We start from the raw sequence: 17,966 nt of genomic DNA, 5'->3' as shown, positions 1-17,966 counted from the left end.
AGGTAACCAGTTGGCACATAATCATTATTTTTAAATGACTTCCAAAGGTTCATTGTAGAGTTGGAATTGGCTGGTGAAAGGCTCTTGTATCTTGTCCCTTCATTGGCCAAATGACCACACTCCTTTAGTAACACCAGAGTAAGAGCATGAGGAAAAAATGTGTAGCTACACGATAACTGTTTGGTAATACCCCTTCTCACTCATTCCAAAGGTCTCTCTTTAATGCATTCATCAACATTTACCGAGGGCCTAGCATGCGCTAGATACTATCCTAGGTACTTGGGATACACCAGTGAACAAAACAAAAATGCCTCCCATCTGGAACTCACATTCTAGCAAGGAAAGAGAAACTATATTGAGTATCAGAAAGTGATAAATGCTATTAACAAAATGCCAAGCTGAGGAAAGATCATTGTTTGGGATACAAGTTGTCATTTTAGATAAGGTGATCAGAGTAGGCTGAGAAGGTGACAAAATGTTTAAGTAAAAACACAGAGGAGGCAGAGGAATAAGTCTTGAGATGATTTAGGATTCCAGGGTACCTAAGCTACATATTTCCACAGCACTAGGAGCCCAGTGTTTGCTTTCTCCTTGGGAAGAGTTGTTGAATCTATGAAATGCCCCATCCTAGACAGATCCATTGATGTGGAAATAGTCTGAGGACTGGAAAGTGTTTAAAAGGGTACTTAGTCCAATCCCAATTTCAATCATTGCATTTTTTCCAAGACATGGGAGGAGGAACTTTTATTCTTCTGGACTTTCTGTTTTTTAAAGCTATCCCCTAGAGCCAGGCCAGCCTTCTTACTATGTTATCTCTAATCTTTACAACAACTCTATCTCCCACAGAGCCAAAAGGTTAAGGGGCTTGCTTGCCCAAGGTCATACAACTAGGAAGTGGTTAAGCCACAGGCCTGGGTGCCTTGCACACCACCCCATGACCCTGCCCATATTTCACCTGCCTCCAACTTACTCCTTTTCTTTCTAGACCAGCATTCTCAAAACTGGAGGACTCCTTTGAGGCCCTCTCCCTATACCTGGGGGATCTGGGTATCCCGCTGCCTGCAGAGCTGGAGGAGCTGGACCACACTGTAAGCATGCAGTACGGCCTGACACGGGACTCGCCTCCCTAGCCTTGGCCCAGCCTCCTGCTTCCTGTGGATTGACAGCTTGTTTAGAAGCAGAACAAGCCATCCCTACTACCTCCCCAGGAGGCGAGCGGGCGCAGCACCAGGGAAATGCATCTCCACAAGTTTTGGGGCCTGGTTACTGTCTGAAAAACCAACACTCGCCTGAAAGCTGTGAAGAAGAATAAAAAGCCTAGCCTGTGGGCCAGGAGGAATCTGTTACTCATGACCACTCAGGAAGTCCCTGGGATTCCAGGCTTTTGCTTACACTAATTAGCGTGATCTGGACCTGCTGGGCAGGATTCCAGGGTGAACCTGCCCCTGGGCTCTGAAGTCTCTGGTCCAGCTGGGGACAGGAGGACTTCAAGTGGTAGTGTGGATGAAAGAAAGACTGGTGGCCAGGCTGCAATCCAAGGATGTGAAATGCCAGTGGTGCTACCTTCCTCCCATTCTATGTCCTGCCCTCCACTGGGTGGGGGTCAAGGGAATAGATTTTAAAGAGTTCCTTAGTTTTTGGTAGAACTGGCCAGGAGTCAGGGAAAGAACTGGTTTTTTGTCCACATCCCAGGCCACATCAGTATGAGAGGGAGCTTCCACCTCATTCTCAAACTGTGCTGCCGGAGACTGGCTGAGAACTTTTGGGTTGGCATCCTGACTGCAACAAGAAGTCGCCCATGGTGCAGGAAGAGGCCCTGCCCTCTGGAAAGCCCGTATCCTGGCTGCTGTCACTCATACCCTGGTGGGCATCTCAGTCAGAAGCCTGAGACATTTTGCCTAGAGCTAGATGGGTTCTGGAGGTAGTATGGCTTGTCACAGACCCAGTGTATGACTCTGGGGGAGGGAAATCTCAGCAATCTTTTGGCCTTGTGGCAACCACTGCTCACCCTTCACTGTGTCTGGTCCAGGCACCAGCTTGGATGGGATGATGTGTGGCAAAGTCCTAGAGTTTAGATACTAGGAGAGACAGCTTCCTGAGTAGGGTCATCTGGCTTCTACTTCCCTGCTGGCTGGCCCAGCTTACTAGCTCCTGGCTGCAGCCTCCTAAAGCTACAGCCATGGGTGCTGAAAAGCCCTGAGGTCAGCCTCTGGCTCCCAGAGCTCTAACAGAAATAGATTTGCTTCCTCCTAAGTGTCTATGAGCTTGCACCATATTTAACAAATTGGGAATGGGTTTGGGATAGTAGTACAATGTGTGATGGTTGTATTGGGGGTGGGAGGGAGGAGGAGGGTGGGAGTGATTCAGGAGAATGGTTGCTGTTAATACTGTGTTGTTCTATCTATTGGGTGATATGTGAAATAGTGTTCATAGACCTGATGAGTTGTGGGATTAGATGTCATCTCTGCCTATGTTATATAGACCATACTTATGTGTGGAATGTGCAAGCTTGTGGGGTTGAGCTCTGGATTCTCAGCAGCAGCAAGGTCAGCATTGTATGGCTGGTTGTGCCTTGGCTTTCCCCAGCAAGCGTGGGTGTGGTGGGCCCAAGTTGGGCCATTGAGAAGACCAAATAAATTAAGCAATTAACATAACTGACGATACTGAGTGAAAAGTGACTTGCGGCCTGGCTCAGGGAGATACATGTGGAGAGTCTGCTGGCCTGTCTGCCAGGAAGAGTTCAAGGCCTCCCCTCTCCCTTCTAAAGGAATGCTACTGGCCACTTTCAAGTCTAGGTCACATGACTCCCCATGGTAGGGAGTTCTCATGCTCTCTTCCAAGTAAGAGGAGGGGAGATATAGAGACAGACTCCTGCATGACTGGGATCTACCCAGCAACCCCTGTCTGGGGCTGATGCTCTGCCCAGCTGGTGCCATATTTGCAACTGAGCTATTTTTAGTGCCTGAGGCAGAGGCTCCACAGAGCCATCCTCAGCACCTGAGTCTGATGTGCTTGAACCAATCAAGCTATGGCTTCAGGAGGAAAGGAGAGAGAGAAGAGGGAGGGGTAGAGAAGCAGATGGTCGCTTCTCCTGTGTGCCCAGGCCAGGAATTAAACCCAGGATATCCACACGCCGGGCCAGTGAACCAAATGGCCAGGGTCACGTGTTCCCTAATTCTAATCCCCTCTCCTTATGCAGACACCAACCTGCTCCAGAGAACGTGCACATCCCACCTGAGGCAGCCCAGTCCTTAAAGCAGGGCTGACTCCAGCCTCCTAGCTGAGTTGTTCCTTTGGGGCCTTACATTCCCACCTTCTACTACACATACAGTCCTAAAGCCTGGGTTTCCTGGAGTTCTCTCCATAGGGCTGGGTGTCACCTTCATAATGGGAAAAAATGAATGCAACCTCACCCCTTGTGATTACCTACAAGGGATTGAGAAGAAAAGACCAAGTTCACCTGGTCTGTAGTGGCGCAGTGGGTAAAGTGTTGACCTGAACACTGAGGTCACTAATTCAGAACCTGGGCTTGCCTGGTCAGGGCACATACAGGAAGCAACTACTATGAGTTGATGCTTCTTTTATTATTTTTTTATTTTTTATTATTTTTTATTTTTTTTCCATTTTTCTGAAGCTGGAAACAGGGAGAGACAGTCAGACAGACTCCCGCATGCGCCCGACCGGGATCCACCCGGCACGCCCACCAGGGGCGACGCTCTGCCCACCAGGGGGCGATGCTCTGCCCATCCTGGGCGTTGCCATGTTGTGACCAGAGCCACTCTAGCGCCTGAGGCAGAGGCCACAGAGCCATCCCCAGTGCCTGGGCCATCTTTGCTCCAATGGAGCCTTGGCTGCAGGAGGGGAAGAGAGAGACAGAGAGGAAAGCGCGGCGGAGGGGTGGAGAAGCAAATGGGCGCTTCTCCTGTGTGCCCTGGCCAGGAATCGAACCCAGGTCCTCCGCACGCTAGGCCGACGCTCTACCGCTGAGCCAACCGGCCAGGGCGAGTTGATGCTTCTTGCTTCTCCCCTTCTCTTTCTCTCTCGCTCTCTCTCCCTAAAAATAAATAAATAATTATAAAGAAAAGACCGAGTTCTTGCTTCTCCACATGGAGGATATTGTGGAGGGTTGACCATTGGGCAGGATGATGCTATCTGATTAGTGGTATCCTGGGTACAATATAAATTTATATACACAAAGGTGATTTCTCCCAAAGCTGAGGAGTCCCAACTAAAGGACTGGATCCAGGGAAAACTGATGCTCTGGGTACCTCTTGCTGATAGAACTATAGAGAAGTGTCTGGGCATGGGCAGAGATCACCCTGAGTGTTCCTAGAGGCTAAGAATATGTTGCTGAAAGTCCAACAAACACTCCCATTGGTAGCTACTTCTAGTGCCCTAGGAGTCACCCCCCACAGACTTCCTCAGCCCAGAGCTGTTCATGGCAACCCAAGGACTCATCCCCCTCTGCATACCCATCCCCCCTTTGGCTATACAGAACTACCACCCACTACCCATTTCCAGCCCCATCCAAGGGTTCCCCAGATGTTCATTTAAACTACTTCCACAGAAAGAATGCTGAGGGGGGAGAGGATTTGCAGTGACTAATTGCCCACTGAGATGCCCGTACACCCATCTTTCCTGCAGCTTCAACCTGAAAGATTCCCAGTGATGACTGCAGTTACCAACCATTCAACTATTGCCACCTCCCAGTGATAGGGCCAGGGCCACACAGGTGTTGACAAGGTAACCAAAAGTTTCCCAACTTATGGGAGGCGTGTTCCTGACAACTCAAAAAACTTGACAATGTGGAAGCCTTTATTTTTTAAAAATTTATTTATATAAGTCAAATGCAGAGCAACTTCCTGCACTTTATATGCAGGTGTCAGATGAGGTATATAAAACATGTACACAGAGAAATGCTTTTATAGAAAAGTAGAAACCAGTAATGTTCTCTTCAGCATCACTGGCACCAAGGGGCCTCCTGAGGCCTTGGTCCCCTCAGCAAATCACCCTTGGGAATAGCCTGCTAAAGAGAATAGGCCCCACTAACCCCCCTCTCCGCATGGGGCAGGGGAGGGCTTTGGGGAAGGAAGCTCTGTGGATAGGGACTTGGAGGCACTGCTGGGACTGCAGCACAGTGATGTGGGGAAATGCACTCTCTTCTTGGCCATGCTGGTAGCTTTCTCTTTGACCTTGGGTGTCACTTTCCCCCTCTGGGCCCCTATATCCAAAAGCCTTGAGGAACCCTTAGATTCCTTCCAAGGTTCTATACCTTTCACAAGTTAGGGGTTGTGACCTAGCTCCATTGCTCCCACTGGAAGGCACTAGCCTGGAGGCTACAGAACCACCTGCAAACTCAGGCCACTGCAGGAAAAAGCCCTGAAGCACTTCATTACCTTGCCTCTGAGTTTAGTTTCCAGGTTAACCTCTCAGAAGCAGCTCATAAGGCCCCACAGAATAATCCCTATAGGTTAGCTGGCTGTTGTCTTACCACTACAAAATGAAGAGATGTCACCCTCCACTCTGGAGAGAGACTGTCTGGGACACCCCAGGTCCTGTGACCTAAGGCAGTCACGGATCCTTCCCTACTCTCTTCCTAAGTAGAATGTTCAGTGCAATCCTTTCCTTCCTTTCCTTTTGAAACAGGAAGAGTGGTGGGCCCAGACCTGGCCCGCTATTGTCAAGGCACATCACTGCCAGCAAGCTGGAGCACACCCAGCAACCCCCAGCCTAGATCCCATTCTCGACCCGCAGTTTTGACTTTTGTACAAAGTCATTTCCGGTTCTCAGAGGTCAATAGGGAGTTGCATCCCAAATATTTTTCTAAAGATATTTTTTAAATGCTGCCTCTCAGCCTTCTTGACCTGAACTATGAATAACAGTCTGTGCCACTCAAGCCCATAGAGAACAAATAGAAAGGCGGAGACTGAAGCCACCTTAGATAATAAAGCAGAGGAGCCTGGAGGAGCTCCCTGTCCATCCCTGATTCAGTTCCGGGGCAATGTTTGGAAGCCCTTGTCAGCAGCACTGCTGTGGGGCTGCCACTGTCTCCATCCACACGCAAAATCCTGCTCCTAGAGATAGAGAAAACATTGGTAGGACCCTAACCCAGCTTCACCCTCAGCCCACAGCGCCACCTGCTTTTCTGTCTTAGGATTCACCAAAAACAAAAACAAAAAAATGGGAGGGGAGGGTTTAACCACAACAAAAAGTGTAGATCCTCCCAGCTGTAGGAGGGTAGGCCATCCTGCACCAGTGTCTGCATGGGCTCCTGCCCACTGTGGAGGATCAGGCCCCAGGAGTGCCCGCCTGGCCTATAAGGGGGGCACTGCCCTCCTGAAGGTCAACTGGAGTCTGATTGGTGTGGACCACAACAGTCTTCTCATCCACGATCTCACAGGAGGGGTTGCTGAAGGCAGACAAGGGCAGGGTAATTCGCTGCATCTCCCTCTCACACATTTTCTGGTCGTGCTGCTCTTTCAGATCCTTTCCCCTAGTAAGAAAAGAAGGAAGTGTTCAGGCCGTGCCTCCTGCATGGCTTTACTCAGCAAGGAGCTCCTACACCTTTGTTCTGTTTCCTCATCGGTAAAGTAGGGTAATAGTAATATGAACCTCACAGAATTGCATTGGGGCTCAAGGAAGAGTATGTAAAAGAAAGACTCTAAAAGCAAGATACAGTTTTGTTCTTTCAGCCCAGGACGCCAAGGGACCCAGAGAACTATCTTGGCCCTAACCCATACAGTCCAAAAAACTAACCTGTCCATCCTTTCCTGAAACAGTAGTCTTATCCTGAAGTCCCAGAAGCTGTGAGCCCCAGCTGGAAATAGACTGTCCCCAACCCATGCAGAAGGCAAAAAGGACTATGAGAGTTCCTTAGGTCAGAGGGAAACAATGAGACAATGACCATCAGATCCCTTAGTGTTCACATGCCTTTGAATTCTCAGTGCTCAGTGATCCAGTCAGGATATGTTTGCCCTATTTACTCACATGGAGCCTTCACTCTGCTTAAGGACCTTATGTACATTATCTCACTTCATTCTCAGCTGAACCCTAAGAATTAGGTCTTAGCATTCATTTTATAGAAAAGGGAATAGCCCAGAAAATTAAGGAACAGCTCCAACCACATGGTGGGCTCAAACCAGTGTCTGCTGGACTCTGACTGAGACAAGTTAAGACTTGGTTAGGGTCAACCCAAGAAATGGTGGGGCAGGGACTCAAATTCAGTGTTCTGGCTGCACATGTAGGGCCCTTCCCACTGGACCAGCTGCCACCATTGTAGGCCAAAGGGTTTAATGAGTGCCTAGCACACTACACAACAGAACCAGCACCCAGGACCCAGGTTAGCATCCTCCAAAACCAGCAACTAAACACGCTGGCTCACTGTCAGAGGTAATATTCCTGGAAGAAGCCTGCTGCCCCCCAAAGAGGCCTTGCAACAGGTAGGTGATGATGACTTGGTGAAACAATTTGGGCCTGTGTCAGACATGGGGGAGAAGGCTGAGATCTGACAGATTACGCATCCTTTATGATGTGAGGTGCAATGACAAGTTTCCAGAGACTGGTGAAAAATACTGAGGAAATAATGGGCTGGAAGGGAAGGAGTTTGTACAGGTGCCTCAGAATTGTTTTTAAAGCAACCAGTTCTCTTTACTCATGTTCCAGTACCAGCTCAGCCTCAGCTGTGTGACCCTTGGTAACAACAGCCTTACTGAGTCTTGGTTCCCTGTGAAATGGGGACTGTATCTGCCTCAAAATAAGATGAGTGTGAAAGCATTTTGAAAACAATGGAACTGCTATAAAACTCATAGAAGGTTATTATAATTTGACTCTGAAATATGACTTGACTCTCTAAGCAATGTTATCTTAATGTTTTCCCAAGGAAACTCTCCTACTGACCAGTCAAGGTAAGTATTATTTATGGGACCTCAGCAACTCCCCTCCCTCTCTGAGTATTAATTTCATCATCTGTCAAACAAGGACATGGACTTGGACTCCCCCAAGGCCCCTAACATTCTGTAAGATCCCTCACATGATACGTACTCACTGATTTCCTAGTACTCACTGTAAGGTCACAGAAGGCATATTGTGAGCTCATCTCTCTGAGTCATTGTGTTTCTCAATGTGCAAACCTGAAGCTCTTGCCCCATCCTCTCATCAGCCTCTGTACAGAACACCACCAACTCCCGCAGCAGGTAACTAAGTATCTTTTGTCCAGGTCTGAATTTCAAAATAGAAGGGTCTGGAGGAAGAAGGTACTTCCTGAGTACCTACTAAGGTGCCAAGAAATGGCCTTCCCATCATCCAGGATGAGAAAAGCTACCTATACACCTACTGGATGGCACCATTTTTATGTATGTACCATCTCTGTTTAATTTCCACACCAACTTTGCAAGATAATATCCACATTTTATGCATGAAGAAAGTGAGACCTTGCTTTCTTCAGCTATCTCCTTTACCAAACACCTGGCTGTGGCCAGCTGAGCTGTTGATAAGAGTCAGGCTGCATCATACACAAGTCTTTAGGGGATAAAAAAAATCAATTTCATATTAATAGGGAAGAAAAGGGCTAGACTAGCAGCCAAGGGTAAAAGAAGCAGGTGCTAGGACTCATCTCGATTACTGTCTCATTCATTTAGAAGCCTCAAAACACACCCAACCCACCAAGTGCCTGCTTTTAACAATGCCTATGATGAGTCCTGGAGATGCAGTAGTTGCCCCAGCTCACTTCAAGATCTGAGAGGCCACCAGGCCTGCTGCATTGACCATCAGGCAGCTCAGTCCATTCTCACTGCTTTCTGGGGGAGGGGGGGGGACAGCTAGGCTGTTGTCTGGCAGCCAAGAAAGAACAAAAGGCTTATTCACTGACTCAGCTCCTCTCCTAAGGGGGTGGAGTGGTGTTGACTTACAGTTTTTCCCTTGCCTTTTTTATCAGAAAATAAGCACTCTCCAGAGCTAGCACAGACACTGCGCTTGGGGCAGAAACAGAGAGCTGCAGACTGGCAGTCTGAACCTTGTGGTAGAGAACCAGGACAAAGACCCGCCACATTAAGCCCTAACCCACCCCCACCCGCCACCTTTCCTCCCCTGAGAGGAAGCCTGGTGCCTGCCTGCCCTACCCTTCCCCACCAGGGGAAAGCTCCATCCCATTAGCCTCATGGCCTTTTGGCAGAGTTCAAGGCTTGCAGTAATTCCATCCCTGACTGCTCCAGGGCCAGGTTTGGGACCTGGGCTGCCCAGAGAGAGCAGGTGTGGATGAAGATCCTCTTTGGGGGGAGTTGTGGGGGAATGGAGGCACCTCAGACCCCCTTCAGGCAACAGGTGTCTTCAAATTATTCCTTAACTCTGAATCACAGCTATTTTCCTAGTCAGAAGCAGTGCTGTGCCCCACTGCTGCTCAGGAACAATTCCTCAAGGCAGCTAAGGTTATTAACACCAACTGTATGCTCAAACTATACTGTTATTTCATCCTCACAAAACCTACATGGTATCAGAATTGCGGTTTCAGAGGGGGCAAGGCAAATGCAGAGAGGTCAAATTATTTAATCAAGCAAATGACAGAGCTATTTTTCCTTTTCAGAAAGATGGAAACATTAATATGTTTCTGTATGTGCTCTGACCCAGGATGGATCCTACAACCTTTGCATATCAAGACAACATTCTAACCAACTGAGCTATCTGGCCAGGGCCAGGGCCAGGGCCAGGGCTGGAATTTGAACCAAGTAGTGTCTACAGCCACCAACAGGTAATACTGTCTTTTTAGGAACTATTAGTGCAGGGAGGAACATCATTGCAAACCTCTTGCCCCTACACTATTTTAGAGATGTGGAAACTCTGACAAACCCAGAAAAGATAAATGACTCATCCAGTGTCACACCCAGAGTTAGTAGCAATTCCAGAACTAGATCCTAGTTCTTTTGACTTCTAGGCCTAGCTATCTTATTTTGAGAGTTTCTATTTTTCCTACTGTCCTTTGCAATTCAGAGTGAACTTGCATGAAGTTACTGGGCCTCTCTAGACTTTTGGGATGTATTGATAATCCTTAGACACACCTTATAGCTGTGTAGCTTGGACATTGCACTCAACTCCTCTAGGTCTCAGTTCCTCACTATAAAACGGTATAATAATGATCTTTCTAGTGTAGTCATGAGGCCTGTACAAGATCATCAGGGAAGAGCATTCAGTACAGCTTTACTTATTAAGAAAGCACGCAGCACTGGCCAGATAGCTCAGTTGATTAGAACATTGTCCCAAAGTGCAGAAGTTGCCAGTTTGATCCCTGGTCAAGGCACATACAGGAACAGATCTATGCTCTCCCCACCCTCTCTCCCTTCTTCTCTAAAATCAATAAAGGAAAAAAAAGCATGCAAAAAATGTTGGCTGTTGGCTGCTGCTGTAATTGTTTAACCTGATTCCTGTTCTGTTTACATTTAATACTTATGATAATGCTGGGTGGGTGGGTGTGGGGTAGGTATGGTGTGTGTGGAAGAGGGATATATCCCCACTTAACATTGAAGAAACTGAGGTGCAGAGTAGTAGAACCTATACTCAACAACTCTTTCCAGAACACTATTCTCTGATTCTGGGGAGAGCTTGCCTTTAGCCCACATGTGGTTTCCTGTTGCATAGTTTGTACTCGGAGTACTTTTGCTGTGGAAAGGGGTGGTCTGGTGGTTAATGACGAAGAGTCTGGTGACTTGTGCCTTCCCCTGAGTTTATAGGAAGGGCAGTCTCGTGACAGCCTGTTAGAGCAAGTCTAGAAGAAAAGCCTGGCTTCCTTATTGGCATAAGAACTGAGCTCAGAATTGATGTTTAGCTGGTTCAAGCACCTGAAGGCCTGGACACTGTCACAAGATTGGAGAAGACTCAACTGCTGTCCAGGGGCTAAGGAAGGAAGGCTAAACTCAGCCAACATGGTTTGGTTCTGACGACAAATTGTAGGTCAGAATCAAGGGCCAATACATCATTTCATCTAACCCTCTGAAATGAATAAGCAGGTATCCCACATCAACAATCCCACTGGGGACAACAACCTTGAACTGGGACTCAGGAGGCCCTCTCAGGTCAATATATTTCCTCTCTGTACCTCTGCTCCCTGAATCATAGAAAGTCAGAAAAGGAAGAGGGCTTGGTTTGGAGGGCGCTAGTAAAGTACCCACATTTTACAGAACCGAAAAAGCTATTGTTTATGACCATTGTGCTAAGCAGTCACATGCCTTAGACTCATGCTCTGGAGCAGGAAACAGACAACCTGCCCAAAGATAGGTGGGTAGCTGGTTAGGCGCAGGGCTAAGACTTGCCCTTATCACTTGCCCTTATCACTTGGCCCTTATCAAATGCTAGGTGTGTGACCTCATGCAAGGTACATATCCTCTCTTGCCCCAGTTTCCTAATCTGTAAACTGAAGATAATAACACCTGCCTCTTAAAAGTGACTGAGAGAATTGAATTAAAGCATGCAAACTGCTTGAAACAATGGTAAATGTTCCCTACTGCTGCTCTTTTTATTATTGTTGTTGTTATTACCAAACGCTTCCTCTTTTTCATCTGTAAAATGAGGAGATTCACTATATAACCTCTAAGGACTCCTTAGATTATTTAATTCTGGTGATCCACTGAGGCTATGGGTTCAGACATGGCTCTCGCCACTGGAAAATGCAGGTCATCACGTCACTTCCTTTACAGAAAGCCTTCTCAGACCATGGAGAGAAATATCACACACAGGGCTGGAAGTCAAATGCCCTGATTTTGCCCACAAATGGCAATTTTCTCAAAGTCAGACAGTCCTATAAAAATGAATGCAACTCTGGCTTATCATCATGCACCTGTCACTGACTTTTATAGCCTTTGTCACATGGTATATTAGGGGCCCTCTCAAAATAAGCATTCCTCCTCCTCTGTTCGAGCACAGAGCATATCCCTGAGTTTCCCAGGGTCCCTGCAATGAGTGCCCAACCTGATTTTTGCAGGGCCACTCACTTCCATATCAGACACACTGGATTAGGCATGGGGGGAATCTGGTGTCAAAAAAGTTGAGTTTTGCCTGACCAGGTGGTGGCGCAGTGGATAGAGTGTCGAACTGGGATTCGGAGGACCCAGGTTCGAGACCCCGAGGTCACCAGCTTGAGCGCAAGCTCATCTGGTTTGAGCAAAAGCTCACCAGCTTGGACCCCAAGGTCGCTGGCTCGAGCAAGGGGTTACTCGGTCTGCTGTAGGCCCACGGTCAAGGCACATATGAGAAAGCAATCAATGAAAAAGTAAGGTGCCACAATGAAAAACTAATGATTGATGCTTCTCATCTCTCTCCATTCCTGTCTGTCTGTCTCTATCTATCCCTCTCTCTGTCTCAGAAAAAAAAAATGCTGGGTTTGAATCCAGTGCCACTCTCAAGCAGTGTGACCTAGTTGAGTCACTTCACCTCTCTAACAAAGGTCTGTCTCCTCATCTGTAAAATGGGGAACAAGAACCCCTACCTCACAAAGCTTTAGGGTGAGGTGTAAAGGCACCAAAGGAAAGGGTTTGTCCAAGGTCACCTGGTAAAAACCAGAACCAAGTCTCCATTATCTTGAGCTGCTTTCCCCTTGCAACACCTCACTTTCTTTTTGGATAAGACTATCACAACAAAGGAATCTGATTCGACTGTATGTACCTTTCTCCCCTTTTCTGAGGGAGCCCAGGAAAGAAGCTACTGACCTCTTGTAGGTGTATCCAAAGATGATGCCAGCTCCGATGGCAATGATGATCACAATCATGGTAATGCCCAGAACATAGCCTGCCAAGGACAGGACACAAGGCCCCATTAGCCTCACCCCATACAATCAGCAAATATTTCTTCATGAATCCTGTAAGGACAGGGTTGGAGCAGTCATACCCAAGGTTCCTAGGTCCTTTTTCTCCTTGGAGTTCACTCGAACCCGCTGGCTGATTCCAATCACTGGCTGCACAGCTGCTGCCTCGCTCCCAGAGGGCAGGGCATTGGCAGGAGCGAACACCTGCACCTCATCTCCACTTGGCACTTCAGATGCCTCCTCACTTTCTGTGGTGGAAGTTGGCAGGTCCTGGGAAATAGACTCTGAAGGTGAAGTGGGAAACAACTCTAATCAGAGAGTGGCCTGAGTGAATTCCAAGCTGAACCTGTCCTTAATATTGTGGGAGATAAGGAGGATCCCCCTTGGAATGACCCATACACACTGAAATCAAACTCTGCCCTATGGGCAAGACCAGGCTTGAGAAGGCTGCACCATAGCTGGGGCAAGGCAAATGTGAGGGAAAGGCCATAAGAAAGGGCCTCTCCTGCCTCCCCCGTCTTCATCTGTTCAAAGCCTTGCAGTCTTCCAAGGCTCAGCTCAGTTGCCATCTTCTCCAGGTGTCAATCCTGACTCCTCTGGGAAGCTCACATTTATTGAGCTCACGCCTCGTGCCAATCCCTATGTTACATGTTTACATATTCCATGTCGTACTAGAAAACCGTCTTGCTGCCTCAGGAGCAACAAACCTGCGCTCCGGAATCTAAGAAACTTGGATTCAAATTTGAACCTTGCCACTGCCTCAGTAAGCCGCTGTAACTTCTCTGGGTCTCAGATCCCAGAAAGGGCTTCTTCCCACGGGGGCTCCACAACTGGTCAGTAAACTATGAAGGGATCTCTAAGGACCTCGAACCCGGGATAGGGCGCTGGAGCTTCCAGAGGTAGCGCTCCGGATGCGGGAGCTCGCAGCAGCCGAGGGACAGGGCCTCGCCGCCCCAGGTTGTTTACACGGAGCTCGCGGAGGGTGAGCTCACTGAGAGCGGCGGCGGCGGCCAATGGCCTTTGGGCCCTGCGGCCTGGAGACAGTCCTGGCCAATCGGAAGGCGTGGGACGGGGCGGGGCCGGCCGCCGTCGTGCGGCCGCACGTGCGCGGCGGCTCTAACGGCCGCTCCCCACAGCCGTGGCCACGAGGGTCCCGGGTGGGTACCTGGGCATCGCAGTTCCTCACAAGGCCGCTTCTCGGGGGCGCCAGCCTGGCCGCTGACGTAGCACCAGGGCCCGCGCGGGTCCTGGTCCGGGTTCCGGCAGTAGCTGTGGTTGCCGGCGCCTGGGAGGGGAGAGAAGGCGCCATGGGCCGGGGCCCGGACTGAGGTCGCCGCCCGCCCGCCGCCCGGGGTGGACACTCACCCGACTCGGGGGCAGAGGCCAGGCGACTCTGCGCATCTAACCAGTTGAGGCAGTGGAGGCCCGGAGCGGGGAAGGGCTGGTCCGCCCGGTACAAGTGGCCGTTGTCCCAGAAGCAGCCTGTGAGGAAGAGGAGCCCCTCAGACACTGATTGGCGAGCTGGGGAGCCCGCGTCACCTGGGCTGGAAGACCCTGGACCCTGCGGGGCATCCCTGACTCACGTGGAAAACCGGCAGTGCTTAGACTTATTTTTTTGTTTGTATTTTTTTAATGTCAGCACTGCACAAGCAAAGCGTTGCTATTCTGGAACTTGTGGCCCCCGTGGAGGAGGGTGCGACAAGGCCTGTGTGTTTTGGTTCGGTGGGCAGTCAGGCCTGAAATTCATTCCTGTGTTGTAATTCCATGTTACATAAACTCTGGTGTTCCCTTCTCCTCAGATATGGCCACACTTCCATAGGGAACATTCCTCCCGAGAGAATCCTACAAAAGCCTTCTTCAGTCAGGCAAAAGAGCCTCAAACGGAGGGAACCTGCCTCATCGTGTGCCTGGATGTAACTCCGAACTCCCACTCCCCTCAGCAGGAAGAGGCTGCTGGAAGGAGGGCTGTGCTCTGGCCACAACATGCAAAGCCTCTGAAAAGAACAGGACTTTAGGGAGTAGGGGAGGTGAATCCCCAAGTACCATCCACTCATGAACCACAGGCAAGGAAAAGGAAAGAGAAAGGAGCTACTTGCCTTTGTTCCTAATGGTAAAGATGGAGCTGCAAGCCCCTGGCAGTGAAAAGAAGGAGGAAAAAGAAAAAAAAAAATGCTTCCATGGGACAGCAGAAACCAGCTAAGAGCTTCCTTTCCTGTCATCTTTCTGTGTAGCCTGGCCATGCTTGGGAAATAGAAAGCTTTACCCTCTCTGCTTCATTAAGTTGCTGCAGAAAGACAGTAATCTTACCTCCAGATTCATAGGCTTCTGCTAGTAGCATGTTGCTGACGAGGAATGTTTGCACCCAAGCCAACAGCATCCTCACCGCTTTCATCTTGCAGGTGATTGACTAACGGGGTCCTCTTGGCAGCAGCTCTGCCTCCCGGTCTCAGGCTTGCAGTCAGACCTGCCCTTGTTTTGCTCTTCTGGTAAACAGCCTCTCTTTAGAACTGGGAGCTTCCCAGCTAGCTTGCTGCAGCGAGGTGTTTTTTCGGCTGAAAGGCGCCTCCTGGGTCCTAAGCCTCATATGCCATGCAAGATCACTAACCCTGAGCCAAGACAGAAACTCTGCCAAGTGAAGAGAGGTAGAAAAATCAGCTTGTGCTTAGCAGAGAATGAGTTTGAGACCTGCACTGGCTGCATCCCTCAGCGCTTTCAACTGTTGTTTCCATTTGTGTGAGTACAGGAAGAATAATTCTGATGAGGCATCACTGGGGGAAGGGAGGTTTGGAATTATAGTTACTAAGGTAGAACAACTTAGGGAGGACATGCTAGCTGTATACAACCAAGAGGAACTCAAGACCACAGAGGAGGCACAAATAACAGTATCCAGGTGGAAATAACTCTTTAAGCCCCTTATTTAAAATTGTTTTTTTTCTTAAATTTTTTATTTATTCATTTTAGAGAGGAGAGAGAGAGACAGAGAGGGAGAGAGAGAGGAGAGAGAGACAGAGAGAGGAGAGAGAGACAGAGAGAGAAGGGGGGGGGGGAGCTGGAAGCATCAACTTCCATATGTGCCTTGACCAGGCAAGCCCAGGGTTTCGAACCAGCGACCTCAGCATTTCCAGGTCGACGCTTTATCTACTGCACCACCACAGGTCAGGCTAAAATTGTTTTTTTTAATTTATTGATTTGAGAGAGAGGGAGAGAGAGAAACATTGATTTGTTCTGCTTATTTATGCATTCATTGGTTAATTCTTGTATGTGCCCTACCCAAGGATCGCACCCTCAACCTTAGTGTATTGGGTTAACTGAGCTCTCCCGCCAGGGCTCTTTATACCCCTTCCTGAAAAAAATGGGGAGAGGCCTTATTGGTTACAAATGTTTATGAACTGACATTTTTTTTAACAGTATAACTTTGCCAGACTCAGATCAATCACATCCCTTTGCTTATATTTGGAGTGTGGGGTGTCATCTATAGCAGGAATACAGAAGGGGTCTCTTTAGTTAAAAACATGTTATGCAAATACTGGGACATTTGCTCAGCTATATTTAATAGGCGGTCCTTTCTACCAGCCCTGAATTCATACAGAGGAAGTTAAATTACATGTTTGCTTTTTAACCCCCACACTGTGGGAAATCCATCTGCAGTGGTTTATATCCATCATTAAACCTCACCACATCCATATGACTTAGGCATTTTGGAGTTAGGCAGAAGGGCCCTCTTCCTGTTTGGCTGACAGTTCATGTTCCCAGGCATCCTCAGTAAACTGAGAGATAGAGTAGAGTGATTTGCAGAGACTACCTTGTGACTCGGCTAACTCTAAAAATAGAAATCGGAGACCGTTTCCATCTGAGGTGTTAACATCTTGCAGGCAGGAGAAAAAAACTTTACTAAATAAGTTTTGAAAGTTTTATCAAGGAAGAAAAGCTAATACTAGTCTATGGTCAGATTTCAGACATGGAAAAGACAGAGATAAATTTAGTTTACTCTTTTTTTTTTTTTTTTTTTTTTAAGTGAGAGAGAGAGACAGACAGAGAGGGACAGATAAGGACAGAAAGACGGGAAGGGAGAGAAAAGAGAAGCATCAGTTCTTCATTGAGGCACCTTAGTTGTTCATTGGTTGCTTTTTCATTTGTGCCTTAACCAGGGGGCTCTGGCCAAGCCAGTGACTCCTTCCTAATTAGGCCAGTGACCTTGGGCTTCAAGCCAGCAACGACCAGGGAGTCATATCTATGATCCCATGCTCAAGCCAGTGACCCTGCGCTCGAGCTGGCATCCTCCGGGTTTCGAACCTGGATCCTCTGCATCCCAGGCTGTAGCTCTATCTACTGCGCCACTGCCTGGTCAGGCATAATATACTCTTAAGATAAGTTAGCTATTTGATTCCTTCAGTCCTTTTAATAAAATATGTTGCTTTGTTTTTGCAATCACACTCGTGTCTCCTCAAACAAGTTTCTGGTCCTCTGATTCCTGACTTGGTCTATGCTGGGAATACTAGAGAATATATCTGTGAACAAAATATTTGAAATCTCTGCCTTCATGGGAACTGATATTCTAGTTGGGAAAGATAAATGACACATATAAAATGTCAGGTAGCCTTAAGTGTTATGAAAAAAAGTTAAGGGAGAGAGTAACAGAGTGGTGTTTAACTTGCTAAAGAAATCTTACATCATTTTCACGGAACCCGTAGGGCATTTCTACAAAGGCTGAGGGGGAAGGGGTTTCTTGGCACAATTTCTTTTTGCTGTTCCTAAATACTCCTGCACCATTGCAAGAGATGTATAATATATATTTTGTTTCATATCCTAAAACATATGGGCTTGAGAAAATGACAATGCAGTTTTTAATTCTAAAGTAGCGAGGTGTTCTTTTATATTGATCCCTTAGCACCTAATCCTTTGCCTTTGTATGCAGTGAGTGTGCAATTATTGTCTGATGAAATGCTTCACCTTAACTCTGAAGGGCTAATTCTGCTAGATTATAACATTTTCCTCTCTGGCTATGTTAGAGACAGGCTGTACAAAGGCCAGCACTGTACCATTTTCAGGCTGTGCCTATGTAGAGGTGCCAGTATTTCTTCATCAGAAGCCCAAAACTGCCTGACCAGGCGGTGGCGCAGTGGATAAGAGCGTCGGACGGGGATGCCGAGGACCCAGGTTCAAGACCCCGAGGTCGCCGGCT

The 17,966-nt window shown here is 48.2% G+C and overlaps 2 protein-coding genes across 4 annotated transcripts in view; one reads left to right on the top strand and one right to left on the bottom strand.

Annotated features, from left to right (window-relative positions):
• The window catches only part of LIMK2 (LIM domain kinase 2), a 64,342-nt gene extending 61,684 nt beyond the window's left edge, over nucleotides 1-2,658 (top strand). For 2 of the 3 annotated variants that reach the window (XM_066370486.1, XM_066370487.1), the window contains one exon: nucleotides 986-2,658. In XM_066370486.1, the coding sequence (XP_066226583.1) occupies nucleotides 986-1,130 (145 nt within the window). In that variant the 3' untranslated portion in view covers nucleotides 1,131-2,658. The remainder of the gene's footprint in view (nucleotides 1-985) is intronic. The other variant, XR_010749344.1, reaches the window with a different exon arrangement.
• A 2,559-nt stretch (nucleotides 2,659-5,217) lies between these two features.
• Nucleotides 5,218-15,646, bottom strand: PIK3IP1 (phosphoinositide-3-kinase interacting protein 1). The gene is made up of 6 exons (XM_066370454.1): nucleotides 15,092-15,646; nucleotides 14,150-14,266; nucleotides 13,950-14,069; nucleotides 12,868-13,068; nucleotides 12,690-12,768; nucleotides 5,218-6,493 (listed from the first exon to the last, which is right to left on the bottom strand). Exons 1-6 carry the CDS (start codon nucleotides 15,174-15,176, stop codon nucleotides 6,289-6,291), a joined length of 807 nt encoding a protein of 268 aa, XP_066226551.1. The 5' UTR covers nucleotides 15,177-15,646; the 3' UTR covers nucleotides 5,218-6,288.
• Between the last annotated feature and the right edge of the window lie 2,320 nt (nucleotides 15,647-17,966).

This window comes from Saccopteryx leptura, chromosome 2 (assembly GCF_036850995.1).
Source record: "Saccopteryx leptura isolate mSacLep1 chromosome 2, mSacLep1_pri_phased_curated, whole genome shotgun sequence".
Lineage (NCBI taxonomy): Eukaryota > Metazoa > Chordata > Mammalia > Chiroptera > Emballonuridae > Saccopteryx > Saccopteryx leptura.
The sequence above is the reverse complement of the archived record's forward strand: the minus strand, read 5'-3'. Positions and strand labels throughout refer to the sequence as shown.

Bases quoted from the DNA above. Each gene is read 5' to 3' on its own strand.
- PIK3IP1 (XM_066370454.1), bottom strand. From the start codon at position 15,176: ATGAAAGCGGTGAGGATGCTGTTGGCTTGGGTGCAAACATTCCTCGTC. The intron at 14,070-14,149 runs GTGAGTGTCCAC...CTCCCCTCCCAG, and splicing joins GGCCTCTGCCCCCGAGTCGG to GCGCCGGCAACCACAGCTAC. The intron at 6,494-12,689 runs GTCAGTAGCTTC...TTTTCTTACTAG, and splicing joins TTTGGATACACCTACAAGAG to GGGAAAGGATCTGAAAGAGC.